The sequence below is a fragment of the Heliangelus exortis genome, chromosome 18 (genome assembly GCF_036169615.1).
Source record: "Heliangelus exortis chromosome 18, bHelExo1.hap1, whole genome shotgun sequence".
Taxonomy (NCBI): domain Eukaryota; kingdom Metazoa; phylum Chordata; class Aves; order Apodiformes; family Trochilidae; genus Heliangelus; species Heliangelus exortis.
The window spans coordinates 4858721-4874932 of record NC_092439.1 but is presented as its reverse complement, the minus strand read 5'-3'; the positions used below and the strand labels follow the sequence as shown (position 1 = coordinate 4874932).

The 16212-nt window shown below is 39.3% G+C and overlaps 1 protein-coding gene across 3 annotated transcripts in view; it reads right to left on the bottom strand.

Moving 5' to 3' along the window:
• Nucleotides 1-16212, bottom strand: part of ANO3 (anoctamin 3) — a 104273-nt gene that overhangs the window by 64664 nt on the left and 23397 nt on the right. The window contains exon 1 of one of the 3 annotated variants that reach the window (XM_071762172.1): nucleotides 13024-13612. The exons of the other annotated variants lie outside the window; for them this stretch is intronic. Coding sequence (XP_071618273.1) covers nucleotides 13024-13069 — 46 coding nt within the window. The 5' untranslated portion in view covers nucleotides 13070-13612. Of the gene's footprint in view, nucleotides 1-13023; nucleotides 13613-16212 lie in introns of those variants that run through there. 3 annotated transcript variants of the gene reach the window in all.

Below are 16212 nucleotides of genomic sequence, written 5' to 3'. Positions count from 1 at the left end.
CAAAGCTCAGCCTTGAGAGGATTCAATCCAACATATTTATTTTTTTATTTAAGAACTACATATGTTGCATTGTGTTTTCCAGCTGCTATGATGATATTTTTTCTCAGTCACAGATTTATCTGAAATTCTTAGGTTATATTTTTGAGTTTTTGTTCTCCCACATTGGTTTGCACACCCTGAAGCAAAGCAAGATGTGACTTCCTTGCTCTCAGGCCAGAAGTGAAGTGCCAGCACATGATGAACATGGATTTCATCACTGGGCAATCACTGTTTGCCCCACAATTTGTCTGCAGATTATTACAGCAGGAGATCCTGACAAACTGAGGGATTATTTTTTTTTCCCTCTATCAGCTGCTGCGTAGTTTCCTGTTACCTTTCAATGCTGAGATTTAGCACAGGACAAAGAATACTGAGAACAAGATCCAATGGAAAGCCCATTGGTTTCTTTGCTTTCCTACAGCAACCTTTGTACCAAACTCAAGTCAGGTACCTGTACATTAGGCCCACACAGAGAAGCTCAAAGTGTCTTGAGACATACTGTGGAGGTGTACAGAGCTATTTTAAAAATCTGTAATTTTATAATTTTCCTAAATTACAGAGGGAAAGCTGAGATCATTACTAAAGCATTAAAAAACTCTAAAGGTTAAATATCTGAAAAAAATTACCAGTACTCTTTCAAAGACTAGGATTTAAAGAGAAAATTATATCCTTTCAACAAACACAATTAAGCAAAATGTACAGAACTAAGCAATTCTTCTGTATTAATCTCTGGATTAATATAGATTAATATGATCTCAATACTACTGTGAGATATTTCTTCTTTTCATTAATAATGTCATAAAAGAGCTCAAGAATAATGTCTTTTAGTAATGTTTTCTAACTTAAGGAAAGCACAAAATTGCTTATGCAGAACATAATTTTTATTATTTACTTCAAACTCAAATGAAAATATATTTTAACCATTATTTTGTCTCTTGTTCATAACACCCACTGCATCCAACCAGCTCAGGGCCAGTGATAGAAAAATATGCAATTTGCAACAGGTTCAGGAGAGGCTGCAGAACTGTGCATCCTGCAGGACACGAGTCCTAGGACACAGACATACAGACACACACCAGAAGTTAGAGGGATAAAAGGTCTTTCCTGATAATGCCCATCTGTTGGATACACACAGGAAACTGGGATCCACCTCCAAAGACTGATCTTATCTTTTTTTGTAAACAAAACTGAAGCATCCTGCTGAACCTAATATACATATTACCCTTACCTTTTAAAAGTAAGGTATAGATTTTACATTTTTCTTCATAAAAATAATAGTCTGACCTCCCACTTAGCATATAACTTTCACATTAGTTAATTCTACCCTTCCTGGGTGGCAAGGAAGCTACAGGACCATCTGGAGAGCTAGAGGTGGCAGTCACTACAGTTTATAGGGAGGTAAATCTGGTTTTAAGTATCTGTTACTGCCCACAAACTCAGCTATTATAGGTAGCTGAAAATGTGCCATCAAACAATCACTTTCACAATCACTACAGGCTGAGGAGAACCCACTTCAGTCATTGGGCATTACATAAAATAAAATTACAGCCACTGCCAAATATAAATTTAAAATAAGCATGAAATTTCTCACGTTAAATGTAATTTTTTAAAAAAGGAATTGTCTCATTATCTAATTTAAAATGCCAGGAGAATTTGCCACTTTTTCTTTTAAATTGGAGGTAAAAAAATCACCAAGTAAATCAGAGTTGTATTTTTTAAGTGGATTGCAGTATCTCATAAGAATCAGTATCACAGATTATGTTTAATCATTTTATTGATAAGGAATCATACACTAACTGACGACAAGGAAAGGACTCAAAATTTTGTCTCAAAATATTTGAAGACCTCTTGCATCCTGCAAAAAGTAATTTCACAGTGCATGATCAGGGCAGCTTCGTGGTCCAAAGCTTGTGGATAGCGAAGGCATTAGGAAGCTCAAGAAAACACATTTGGCTCCAGACCAAATTTGGAGTACAGCCTAAAAATAAAAGTTTATGTTCCTCTCCTTGCTTGGCAATGTTTGATTTCCACACATTTTATAGGGCATCCTGCTGTCATGTCAAACAGAGTTACTTTATAACAAGATGAGAGAAAAAGGGCTGAAATCTCAGAGCATCTCAAACACCTGAGGAAATTCACTGTGCTTTTCTGTGGCTCTGCAGTTATCTGCAGAATGTCAGGGGTTGGAAGGGACATGGGAAGCTCAAGGAGTCCCAGGATAAATACCAGGAAGCTCTTGTTGACATCAGCCATAACGAAATAATACCTTGGCTGAAGATAATGGGGCTGAACACCTCGAATGTCAAGTTTTGTCACAACTACTTTCCCAAAACCTTATGTAAAACATGAAATAAGTTATTTATGTGTCTCTCTCTATATACACACATACAAAAATTACTTGGCATTTAAGGTTCACATAAAAATATCTCTTGTTTTTCTAGTTTCTACCATATTTATGTTTGTAGTTGCATATGTAAAGAGCAGTAAACTGAAATTAGCATAAATAGAAAGACTGTGTCTCAGTGCCTCCTCATTCTCTGCAATCTTGTTCCCAGTCACAAATAATAGATTAGTGTAAAATAAAGAAAATAGGAGGAACTGGAACAGAGCCTCTAAAATAAACTGCCAGAACTAATAATCTGTTGAAAGAGACAGATCACTAAACAGAGAAAGAGTGAAAATACACAAAGGCTCTTTTCAAGCTGACATCAACAGAAAGCCTAATGATATATTAATTCTAAAGACAGCAATGTTCAGCTGACAACCATTTCTAAGCATCACCATACAAAGCAATGACAAACTATGATTTATAAACCCTGGAAATTATTTTATAATAATTTATATTTATAGATGTCTCCTTTCACTTCATTCTATGCCGAACACTGTAAATGTAGGAAGTGTCTTCCAAATAAAAGGGCAAAGTCACCTTTAATTTTGTCTTCATGCCTGGAAGGTTTTTTTAATTATTTGTAATAACACAGTCCTGTCAAGGCTGCCAAGATTGCAGCTATGGACCTTCATACTTGTCCTCCCATCCAGGGAAGCAGGAGGCTGCCTTTCCAACAGGATTCCAAATCCCATCCTGACCAGGGAGAGATTGAGTTGGAGCATTACAGAAGAGACCAACCCACACCCTTTCCAGGCCATTCACAGGGACAGAGGCATTTTCTGGGAGAGGAGAGCAAAAGGAAGGCCAAGGAGAAGGCAGCTGGGTCTTTGCACAAAGGCCATTTCCTTTGGCATTGACATTCCAAGGCTGTGTTTCCAAGGCCATTTAAGGCACCACGTGAGAACTTCCAGCTCTGGGCTACGCAGGATTCCAATGAAGTAAAAGCAGTTTAAAGATGAGAGCTAATTTTCATTCTCTGTATCAGAAGAAAGTGAAGTGCCTTGGGTATTATAAAAGAGCATAAAACCTCTTGGTTCTTGTAACTAAAAGGGCACTGTCCAAATGCCTCTGAAGCACTGAGAGGTTGGAGGTAACACCCCCAACAATAACACCCCCAACACCCACCCTTCTAGGAAGGGTGATGATTTCAGCCTATGGACTGTAAAAGTTTTAATTCACTTATACTGCTTAAACTAAAGGGTGCAAAGGACATAAGGGGAATCATTATCATAAAGGATAAGAAGAGCTACTCACCAAAATAATCAAATAGCAATCCAATAAAACTCAATAAGCAGTCAGTTTTAAGGAATTGTTATTTATTTTGTGCCCAAGTCATTTGGTAAATTTTCCTTGCCTAAAAGTCAATAATGAAAAGAGCTGGAGGGGAAAAAAGGAAAAAGATGCTGTTATACAAGAGAGAGACAAAAGCAAGGCAGGAATTTGGGGAATAAGTTTTATGTATTCGCTGGTTTTATGGAGTTAGACTGCCATAAACATGGGGAAAAAACAACTCCTTAAGTAACGTTTGTTCTGATGCAATTCAATAGAAACATTTCTTTGATACAGTAAAATTTCTGTATTCCTCAGCTTCAACTGAAAGTGCTGCAGCTGTACCCATTATTCTGCTTTTATATTGCTTCGGGTAAAATGGCAAAACAAATAAGAATACATTCTAGAAAAGATAAAGGAGACCCTCAACACAATTCTCTTTTTTTTTTTTTTCTTTTACGTAAGAGCAATTATTTTGCTTTATTATATGAAATTTGGCCACTGCCTACAAAAGTAAAACTGGCTTCCATTGAGAGCTACATTTCCACTTCCACTATATAAAGAAATCCAAAACTCCCCAAATGAAACAAATTCACCAAAAGTTTTCTCAGCCCTGCTACTGAATTAATACCATAATACTACATTTGACCAACTGCTCAGACTCAATGTCAGATTAATAAAAATAATTTTAAAAAAAAAGCTTACTCAATAGTTGCTGGGAAGAACAAGTCACAAGCAGGGACAACTTAAGTGGAGATCCAGGGCACTACTTGCAGATAACCCAGCTACCTAAAAAGGGGTGGTAGAGAGAGAGGAGAGACACAGGTACCCTGCAAAAAGGCAACAGTCAGAAGATGCAATGAGGAAAACTTCAACTGGTCATGAGGAAAGAATTCATCCCAGTCAAGCTGGTGAAGCACAGGGATGGAGAGGGCTGTGGAATGGGAGATTTTCAAACCCTGACTGGCTAAGGCTCTGAGCTACATGACCTAGCTTTGAAGCTTGGCTGCTCAGAGCAGGGTTTTAGACTAGATGTCTCCAGAGATACCTTCTGACCTAATTTCTTATACAATTCTGGAAGCTTTTCCTCAAAGTGAGGGGAAAAAAAACAAAACAAAAGAAACAAACCTGCAGATGGAGTTTTATCAGCATCCATGATGCCATTTCTTTGGGAAAAAAAATGAAATCTTATCAGCAAACTGTACTGAACTTGCTTACAGCTAGAAGCTCACATGTCCAGCCACATCCAGAATTACTTGCAAGAAAATCTGCAATACTAACACAGATGTGCATCCTCTACCTGAATAGTTTTAGTTTTACTCCAAATAGTTTTACTCCAAAACATATTAATGGGAAACTCTATTAAATAATCATCTAATAAAGATGAGCAGTAAAAATGACTGATAGAAATAGCAACAATAAAAAGTGCTAAAGGAGCATTGCCCCTTTCACCTCCAGGCTTGCACATCCAGAAAACAGATAATTTCAAATTAAGAAAGGGAAAAATAAGCAGAAAATACCCTAATGAGGCTGAGAGAGGCTGAGGTAACTAAAAGAATAAAGTCTACAAGCTAAAATGTGTTTTTCATGAGAGAATAAATTTTTAGCATGTTCTAGATGAAATCTATGAAACACTCTGTGCAACACTGCTGCTGGTTTGAAGTCAGTTGTCATCATTTTTTTCCTCAGACTGTATTAATGCTCCCATAATTAATGTAGGAGTGATGGTTTAGGAGGCAGCATCTTTGCACTGATAGTGATTTCCTTTCTCTGAGGTATGGCAATATATGCCGGACATATAAAATATAAATGTACATTTGGCAGCTCAGCAAGAGTGATGGAAATGAACAACTATCTCATAATCATGGAGAAATGGGCTATTTCAAGGCCCCAGTGTCACTCAAGGATCCTCAGACAAGTGCAGAAGAAGAAATAGCTTCATATATTCAACAGAGAGAGACAGCTACCAAAGATTCAAGCTTCTTTCCAGCTGCTTATTGCCCACCTATCTCTCTAGAAGTTATGAAAAAGTTCTGACAAGTACAAAGTAAGAGATGCCTCTTATAAACTCTTCCTAATACCACAGCCTTCTACACAAAGTACTGGAAAGTTGAAAGGGAAACCAGAAAGACTTTTGTCTTCTGTTATCTGAAAGCTGGGATAGAAGGAAGTGCGTAGCTCTTACAAAGAATAAATTATTGATATAATTTGGTCACAAAGAATGACTAATGATGAAAAATCCAAACCCAGGTATTTGCACACTATGGAAATCTAGAAAAGAAATCCTGTCCCTGATGTAGTGGTGAAGCAGACTGTCACACTTCCATTACTTGAGGTATTGTTGCAATCCTTCTATAACACAACTCTTTTTAGCTACCTGCCCATGAGCTGCTAAACCCACCAAGTTTCAACCAAAAAGTCTCAAAATGGTGACTCTACAGCAGTAAGTAAATTTTCACAGGACCAGAATTTTCTTGAATTTTGATTCTAACCAGTCACAGTAGTGTAGCCTTCAAAACAGCCTGTTAAAATTCCAGAAGAAAGTGACTAACAGAAGAAACAAGTGAATAATTATCAAACCAGAAAGAAAATTCAAATCATGATACCCTAATTATTCCTCCTCCGCATATCACTTTGAGTTGATACCTTAAAATTAATTTCTCTTGGGAAGAAGAAAAGCATTCACAGTCAAAAACTGAAAAATAATTATTTTCTTTTGCTTCTTATTTATTTCTACAGTAGATTTAAGAAAGCCACAGCTTCAGAGGTTAGGAAGGAAGGAAAGGGAGAATTTTCATGTTATTCATTTGTTTCTACCAACTATTTTGCTTCTGAAAATCCTTCTCCACCATTAATACTGGATGCTATACACCAAGGCAACAGGAGAATTCACGTACAGGTGGTTGATACTGAAACAGCAGCACCTGGTTGTGGCATTGTAATGTAAGCAAACTGCAGTGTAAAACATTTTATCTGAAAAACCCTTGCTTTTACTTGTTAGAAAAAGGCTTTGCAGATAGTGTAAACTGCTGATCCCACAGCACGTGGATTCTTCTTGCTCTGATTTGGTTCCTCCCTTCAGAAATCTTGTGGAGTCCCCAAATGTTGTCCCCCTCCATTCCATGATGTCTCCCACACCCTTAGGAAAAGCCTCCTCAGTCCATGGAGTGCAGCAGAGCTGATGCCAGGGATCCCCAGCTTTTAGGGCTTCCTTAGTGTGCAGTTATTCAAGTGATGAACACAACACTGTCTGACAATTACACTCAGGAAACTGGATGATTTCTGGTGAAGCTTGCAGCTCATCTAAGAATTCTGGGATGAATCTGGGTGTAGTCCTAACTAACCCATAGCAAACACATCTATAGCAGACATAACCCAGAAGAGCTGTTAAGATCTAAATTGTATTTTTAAGAACAAACTCAATTTTCTGGTGAACACAGAATTGTTGGGGTTTTTTGGTTTTTCTCAATTAGATATTTAGGGTGAGATTTTTAAAATACTGGAGTGCACTGAATTCCAACACTTTGCAAACAGCATTAGGTATATAACTCCTGATAATTACTGCATTGTTAGATATCCAAGCACTATTTAAAACCCTGCCAGAGGATTTGCCTCCATCTCTGAAAATCTCAAAAAAAAAAAAAAAATCTGATTGTGAATGATTGAAAGTCCCTCAGGTGTGACAGTATTCAGTAGAATTTCACTTAAATATCTCTGAGATGAAAACCTTTCTCTTGCATAGGATCAGCCTTCTGGGCAGGGAATTTTTTGAGCAAGAGTAATTCTACTGAATGAAGCAAGCAGTGAAAAGCATAAGGCATTTCAAACATTTTCTAACTCCAAAGCTTGCCATCATCACAGCAGTTGTCTGGAGCATACGTGACTCGCTACAGCTCTTCAGTAACTGTGACATACTTATGAATTTTTTAATGCAGATTTGAGAGAGCTGTAGTTTCCTTTGGGTTTGTATCCATCTTGAGCTTAACAGGGCTACACAGAATCACAGCCAAGCAGCAAGAAAACCCGTGGTGTCTTCTTGCACTCTGCTGTTGGTAAAGAAGCAACAAAACCCACGTGAACAGTGGCATTCTGCTGTTTAAAAAGGCATTTCTGCAGATATTCTTCATTCAAGATGCTCTCCAAACTACACATCATTTTCTGAATTACAGAGGGGGAATCTAATTTTCACAGTTTCTTTTTTTCCCCCTCAAGAGACCCTACCTTTAGGGAGATCAAACTGTTACATCATAAATGTTACCTTTTTCCTGATGTGTGTATATTTGAGGGTGACCCAAAAGGGTAACTCAGCAACTTCTTCAAAATCTCATTGAAAATAGTCAAATGGATCCTGAACTAAACTCAGTTTCCAGTGAAACTCATTCCAGTGACCTCAGCAGTCAGACAAATGAACAATTCCTCACTCAACAAGAGGCACTGACTTCAAGCCAGATGATAACCCAAACTGAGGTCAACTTGGAGCATCGTTCTGTGGAAACAGAGCTGAATATGTATCCATTGAAGCTCTAAGTTGTTAAAACATCCTGCTGCACCCCATGGCTTCCTTCTGAGTTACATTTGTCTCTGATAAATAATCTACTGTAAGATATGCTTTAGGATATACAGAACTAATTCTAGAACAAGCTTTGTAAAGGGAATTTCAGCTTTGTAACCTGGGTAACCCCTTGTAAGATGCTTTCTGAAAAGCTCACTGTGTGGCTGACTCAAGACAACACTCCTCAGCTTAGGCCCAAGCAGAGGAGATTGTCATGTTTCTCAGAATGCTTGTGAATTTAGCATGCTTAATTTCTGCTAGTTCACTATGTCTAAAATACAAATGCCTATTTTTTTCCTCACTTTTCAGTGGAAAAAACACCCACCATTACTTTTCCAGTTGCTATCTAGATGGTTGCATTAGTTGGAAAGCTCTTGGTACAGCTACTTAGGATGATGTTTCAATTCTCTTAGAGCTGTAAAATACCTTTAATCATAAAACTTGTTGACTACTGATAATTTTGTTGCAAAATTTTTTGGCAAAATATGGTTTATGGAAACTCCTATTAAAAATATTCAACAGAATTTACATTGGCAGAGCTGTTTCAGCTGTCAAACATCCTTGGAGAATTCTCTGTGAGAATCTACAAGCCCAAGTTCCTGAATACTGAAAACTCTGGAGCAATATAAAAAATGTGATCTTTATGAACCCTCATTCAAATTCTCAAGTTGTTTTACAATGAATGCAGGTCATTAGGGTCTTAGAATTAGAGCAAAACAACAATAAAAATTAAAAAAAACCCACAACTTTCTACTCTACTACAACAGTGTTCTTCTAAGGAGCTCAAAGTGGTTTAACAAATCCAGTTAATGAAGAAAAAAGTGGCCCCAGAGAGGGAAGAAGGCTGAAGCTTTTGAGAGGTTCTCAACCCAAGGCACCCAAACCACACTACAACCTCACATGGAAATACCTAAAATTCAACAATTTGGCAGTGAGAGGGTCAGATTGAGGAAGAATTCTTTTCATGGAGATACCTGATTTGTTCCTAAACCAGGTATCCCAGTCAGACTATTTCAAAATAAATCCCTTGTTAAGCTAAGTAGGAACTCTCTTTAAAGACATAATGACCACTGAAGTCCCTGAGCTCCTTCCTGTCCCATTACAAACTTAAAAAAGAGCATGAGAAAGTACCCCAAGGTGGCCACTGGAATTTCATTTGCAGTCCATCTTCCTAAACTCCCACACCGTGCTAAAAAGAACTCAGTTTTAAGGTGTGAGAATGTTTTCTTTTTCCTTGACCTGCACCCTAAATGCAGGTTTTACCTTCTGTCAGGCCAGAAACACTCAAACCCACCCACCAGCAAGCATCTGTCAGAAGAACTTCTTGCAAATTAGATTGTCTTTGCTTCCAAAGGAAATAATTTTTCAACAGCACTTCCTAATAAAACAATTGCTTTGTCCTGTACCAGGCACAGAAAACACAAAGTCTGCTGTCAGACTACCATAGATTTTTATGCACTGCATTTAAAAGATTGTTATTCAATTGTGATTGAGATGAAATATGAAACTTTATGAGCTGTCTTTCCCCAGAGTATTAAGCTACAAATGATCTGTGGAGATGATCTTGGTCCTCACCAACATCTTAATATTTCTACATCCTGAATAACTTGAAGATTTATTAATTTTAAGCCAAACTGTTTATTACTGTCTGAGGATGGAGATTTTTGTTTCCTAAAAAATGTCTAGGGAAAAAAACCACTAGTAAATAAGAAGCATTTCTCCCTTATTAGTCTATCTGAAGATTACCTTTTGGAAGGGTGAATAAAGATATACATTAAATAACAAAAATTTTGGCTTTGATCTTTTGAAGAGATCAATTTCAGAAAAAACAGTTTCTGTCACAGTAGAGGTTAAAAATAGCCACAAAATACTATACAGATGGCTCAACAGACCTAACACACTACTGTGCAGAGATAGAGACAGATCAGTCTGCCCTGAGGCCATTGCTCTTTTTGATAGGTGTATCTTCAGGTACAGGTAGAAGAAGAAAAATTGTGGGGGTGAAGAAAATGAGATTCTTTTTGTCAGAACTCCTCAGGTATTTTTATAACACTACATGGAGCTCCACTGCAGCTTTTGAAAACTGAAGGTTTCACTCTGCATACACAATCTGAACAAAGAACAAGACAAAACCATAGCAGCACATTATAATGGCAGCCTCCTACTGTGAACACCTCCTCACCCTGTCAAGAAAGAAAGGATAAAAAAAAAAAAAAAGCAACCACCATCCTCTAGCCAGAGAGAAAACCTTTCTTTCTTTCTCTTTCCAGAGAGAAAACCTTTCTTTCTTTCTCTTTCTTACTGAAGATTCCTAGACACCCAAGAAACTGAAGAACTTGGTTCTATTTTTTCAAGCCTTGTGAAGACAGCTTTGGTACCATAACCACTGCTTGTCTTCTCAGCTAAAACAAAATACTCAGAGCAGGTAAGGAAACAAAATGCTCTCCAGCTCATTTTATCTCCCATCTTCAAAGTTACCTCTCTTCAGCTTGTGAGTGAATACTCTGCTACCTAGCGATAGGTAAATGGCTCCATTTCTAATGAGGTTAAAATTATTTTCTGTTTGTTTTATGAAACTATTATATTATTTTTTTTTTACTTAGATCTTTCATATATGATTGAGAATGTACATAAAATGAAGCTTGGTCTTAATGCAAGTGAAGCATGCACAGCACAGCTGCAGTGGGCAGTTGGCCACTTCATGAGGAGTAGCACTGCTTCTGTAGAAAAGGGAATTTAGGGCACTGTTTTATGAGCAGCTAGGAAACAGTCAAAATCTCAACTACAGTAACTTAGAAAAGACATTAAATGAAATCTTAACCTTAAGCAGAATGATATAAAATACCAAATTTGAAAAAACTGCAGATGCTACTGAGAAAGCAGCATCCATGAATTTCAAAGCAGATACTCAGCCTGTTGTAATAACCTCATGATTAGATTATGATTTATATTTGCTTAGTATCTCTATAGCTTTTTTGCCCAAAATTTCATGCTGCCCTCCCCCATTCCTAAATACTGTAGATTAAGAAAAACAGAGACCAAACTCCTTCAGGTGGATTTAGCACACATCATCACACTGCATAGGAGATGTTCAGGAAAAGGAACCACACACTAATCACTGCTCTACAGGCTCTGCAGCTCCATAGGAACATCTTCTCTTTTCTAAAGCCTTCTGCCTGGCACAGCACCTTCATCAGGATTCCTTCAGGAATAAGGAGGAGAGAGCACCAACCTACTCCTCAGTAAGTAACTAGCAAACCCTACTAGGTTATTATAAAGGTTCATGACTACAACCAACACTCAGTTTCAGAAATCACGTGGTGTAACTTGGTTTCAAATACCTGAATTTCATCCCTAGACTTGAACATAATGACATTGGGGTTTCAGTGACTATTTTAAAGATCATTAAAGAGAAGTTGAATAGCTCCTGCAGGGCCTTCGTAGGAACTCTGCACCTTGCTAATCATTGCTGCAATGTAAGAAATATATTATTATGGAAAACTAAAGATTATCACTGTGGCACCAAGTCACCTGATGCTTTTATATATCTATGACATATCTATATATACCAATATATATGTGACAGTTAAAAAAAATACTTTTAAAGTACTAATTAATTTCCCTGACTACACTACACGTTTTACAAATTGTAACAGTACCACTCATTATTGAACACAAATAGGTATTAAATGCAAAACCTCTACAGCAAGGAACTAAATTTACTATGGAATTACCAGAGTGGTATAAGTGCTTTGAATTATTAATTTTCCACTAACAATTCAAAGAACTTGAATGAGGCAAAATCCAATAAGTGAATCCATAATTTATGTATGAAGCATACCACATTAAGTCATAATTTATGGCATACTGAAATCTAAGAAAAAAAAAGTTTGTTAGCAACTAAAACAAGAGGAAGATTGAAAAGTGATGTTTGTAATGAGAGAAATCTGGGTTTCATCTTATCTAACAAAGTCAATTTAGAAAAAAAATAGTAAAATAACAGTCCAAGGATCAAGAAAAAACAAAACAGGCTCATTGTGCAAATTATCTTTTCTTCTATATCACAAATACATGAAAGGCTTTATAGTGACAGCAATCACAACTGAACACTTGCCTTTCTATGTTGACCAACAAAAGCTTATGTTTTGCATTAAAAAAAAAATAAATACAAAAACAGATACAAAAACCCCCAAACCAGGTATCATGGAAGTAGTATTTGCACTTGTAAAGCCAGAGCCTCCCTCACAGTTACAGCATTCGTTCTGTCTCAAGGTAACCACTTGAATAACACCAGGAGGTGAAGGCTGAAACCAGAAACAAATCCCGAAACGGCAGCAGCAGAGTTCAGCGTGTGAACGACCTGTCCGCATCGCTACAAATCACCTGTGCAACAACAACCAGAACCCCCAAAGCAGCACCTTTCCTCGGGCAGGAAAACTTTCCCTCCGTGGGAGCGGGAGGCAGGGACCGGGCCGGCTCTCCTTGGCCCGACCACCACCGGGACACGAGGGGAGGGCCCGGACCCCCCGAGATTCCTCCCCACGGCTCGGAAACCGGTGAAACACCCGAGAGCATCCTCACGCCATGCGGACACCACAGCCGGGTGTGCGGGCACCTCCGCACCACACACCCGGGGTCAACTCCCGCACCCGCCGCGTTTCCTGCGCGGAAAGCGGAGCGGGGACCCGCAGCCGGCGGAGGAGATGCGCGTCCCCCTCCTCCCCGGGCGGCGGTACCGGGCCGCTCGGATGAGGACGAAGGCATTTCTACTGACCTTTCTGCTGCCGAAAGGACTGGATGGAGCCCGAATGATGAACCATCTTGGCGGACGGCAGCCTGCCAGCCCGCCGGCACCGGCAGCGGGGGAGGGGGGGCGGGAACCCAGCGGTACGGCCTGGCCCGCCCCGGCCCAGCTCAGCCCGCTCCGGTCCGGTCCGCAGCACCCGGCGTCGCCGTCTCTCTGGTAACGGGAGGAGCGGCCCGGCCCGGCCCGGCCCGGTCCGGCCCGCCTCACAAGAGGAGGCCAAGGGACCGGCGGCAGCAGCCTGGCGGGGAGATGCGGTAACGCGGGGCCAGGAGTGGCGAGGGGCGGGCTCGGAACCGGCGGCTTCCCCCACCCCCCGGTGGAGGGGTTCGGTCAGCTCCGCCCGGCCGCGCTGCTCCCCGGGACTGGTGGGGTCAGCGCCCGCCCTTTGGGCAGGAAAGTCTGGGTGGCTCCTCGCCAAAGCCCGGCATCGCCAGAAAACCCTAAATCAGGAGGTTCTGACTTAACCTGATTGCCCTCCCGTGCTCCTCTTTGGGAGACAGGTGTGACCCGTGAGCTAAAGGGCAGCCAGGTATCAATTGCATCTCCTTTACATAGTAAGAGATGCATTTACCTCGATGCCTTACAAGTTAAATTTGTAATTCGGCCTCTCCATCCCATAAAACTCTGTTGCGTCACCAGCCTTGTTTTATATGTATATATAAAACTCACAGTCTTAATCTTGAGATAGCTTTTTGCAAAAAGACACTAAATGGCACCTTCATGATTTGATGTGGCCCATTTGCATGCTATTTGTGTTATAAAGTCTCCCTTCTCCACGGTGGATGCCAAAGAGACTCATTCCAGATGATAAAATATTTGAATTTATAAGGCTTTAAATTTCATTCCCTGCCTCCTGCTCACGTTATTCTCTCTGGGTACTGAGTAAATTTCACAACAGTATCATTCAACTCCTGTCAAATGTTTTGGTTTTAAATTTTCTACCACAATAATCTCTCTTGTCAATCATTCTGAATTTAGTCAATCCAGTATAGGCTGCATCCAGAGTATCTCCCTTCTCCTTTTGGGGGTACACATATTATTTACTTGACAAAAGTTAACTAAATCACCTATTGCAACCTGGGCAGCTACTAGCAAAATCTCCAGATCCTCCCAAGTTTCTGTGCTAGAATATGTGCTGGAGGTTTGCTCCAACAGTCAAGCAAAGTTAGAACTTTCCTGTAGCTGACTCGAGCTTGTAGTGTACCATTTTTTTAAAATAAAAGTATGTTTTCCACTCCTTAATGCAAGACAGTGTGTGTTACAAGTTCTGCTACTTTATATCAATCCATAATGCATACAAACTTTTTTCTTTTAGGGTAGAGATATTTTTTGACTATTAAAATATATACATATTAAACCAGCCAAATATAAACCAAGTCATCCATACAAGGGCTCTAATAGGTAGACAGATAGCACAAAAATTGTATCCTTACCAAGGAGGTATCCTCTTTCTGAGCTTTCTTGAGCATACCAGGCATCACTCTTATCTATGGCACAGCTGAGACATCCAACTGTTACCACAAGAAGGGAAAAAAAAACCAAAGCAAACCTACTTACCTCCTCAGGCTAGCTGACCAAATTTTTGTTTTGTTTGGAACATATGCAGAAGGTTTGTTGTCAGTTCAGGAAAAGATACAGAAGCTGTGATGCTGTGAAAACATTACCCTACTCATTTGTCAGTCTGTGGTGGCTTTCTACACACTACTGAAGGTAATAGATGAGGCATTCCTCTGCACTCCTGCAATTTCAGGAAAAGTGCTTGGAACAGCTCTTTCCTGCTGAGAGACAGCACTACAGATGTTGTAGGCAGAATAAGGCAAGTGAAGAGCAGCCAGGTTGGCTCCTGTTGATCAGCAAATCCTGGAAAATCCAGGAGCAAGCCAAAAGAAGAGTTAGAATCAAATTTGTGTTGTTTACTTTCAAGCTTTAATGTAGACATTAGGATGGATGAGTAGGGATGGGAAGAAAAGGTGCTGAAAAGTAAAATTACAGCCCAAAGAGTTTATCTCACACATTCTTAGAAAAGAGGTTGTCAGTTGCTCAGTACATCCATCTAATTTCTGGTCCTCCATACAGAACTCTTGATTTCAGATTTATCTGACCCTATTAGTGCATAGGGACAGCCAGCGAGGCTAAGCTGGTGCTCAGAAACCCAGAGAAATAATTAAACTCTGAGGACAGAAATGAGTTATTTTTCTACTTATATCTTAATAATAAAGCTCTATTTTTCACAGTACGTACCATGGAAACAGGAGACTACTCTGATGGGAAAGACCTTAGGGTTATGGGAAACACCAGCTTGAATCCCAGCCAGCTGTGCACTTGCCTCACAAATAAGACAAACCTTAGCAAAAATACAGACAGGGAAGGGTTATTATAGCCCATTGCCTTGGCATAACAGTAACTGCACCTGTAATTTTATGTCCAAAATCCTCTCAGTTCAGGAAAGGTGCCTACAAACTGGAGAAGATCCATGAAAGGATGGATCCATCCATAAAAAGATGGTCAGGGGTCTGTAATATATAAACTGTGAGGAGATGAACAAACTGCCTTTATTCTGAAAAATAAACTAAGGCATTCCAGCAGCCTACAACTACTTGAAAGTCACTTACAAAAATGGCATTACTAAACTCTTCTTAGTGCTAAATGGTTTGATTAGTGACCTCCAGAAGAGGTTAAACACAAAGCAGGGAAATATCTGTGCTTAAGGGTTTTAAAAATTTGCCTTGACCAAACTATGGCTGATGCAGTTTGATGGTAGCAATGGTAGAACTTTAGAACAGGGGGCTGGATTAGATGACCTTCAATGGTTATAACAGAGGATGTAATAAAATAAAATTCAAGCTAAGATATAGGAACCAAATTTTGAATTTTTATTTAAATAGAATATAAAATTGTTGTTTTTTCATATCTGTGATGAAGGATTTTATTGACTGTATATTTACGCACGTCATCAAAGTGAAAAAGCAAGATGATATTAAGTGGCCTATAATATAAATTCAAAATGAAATGTCTCTTCTTTGACATACTGATTTCTAAAATTCTTGCAAAGTACAATTTCTAAATAACTGGAAAGAAGACTTCTGGGACCAGGGTGATTCCTTTGTCTAAACTCTTGTCTGAGTAAGAGCAAAATGTTTACAGTGGCACCCAAAA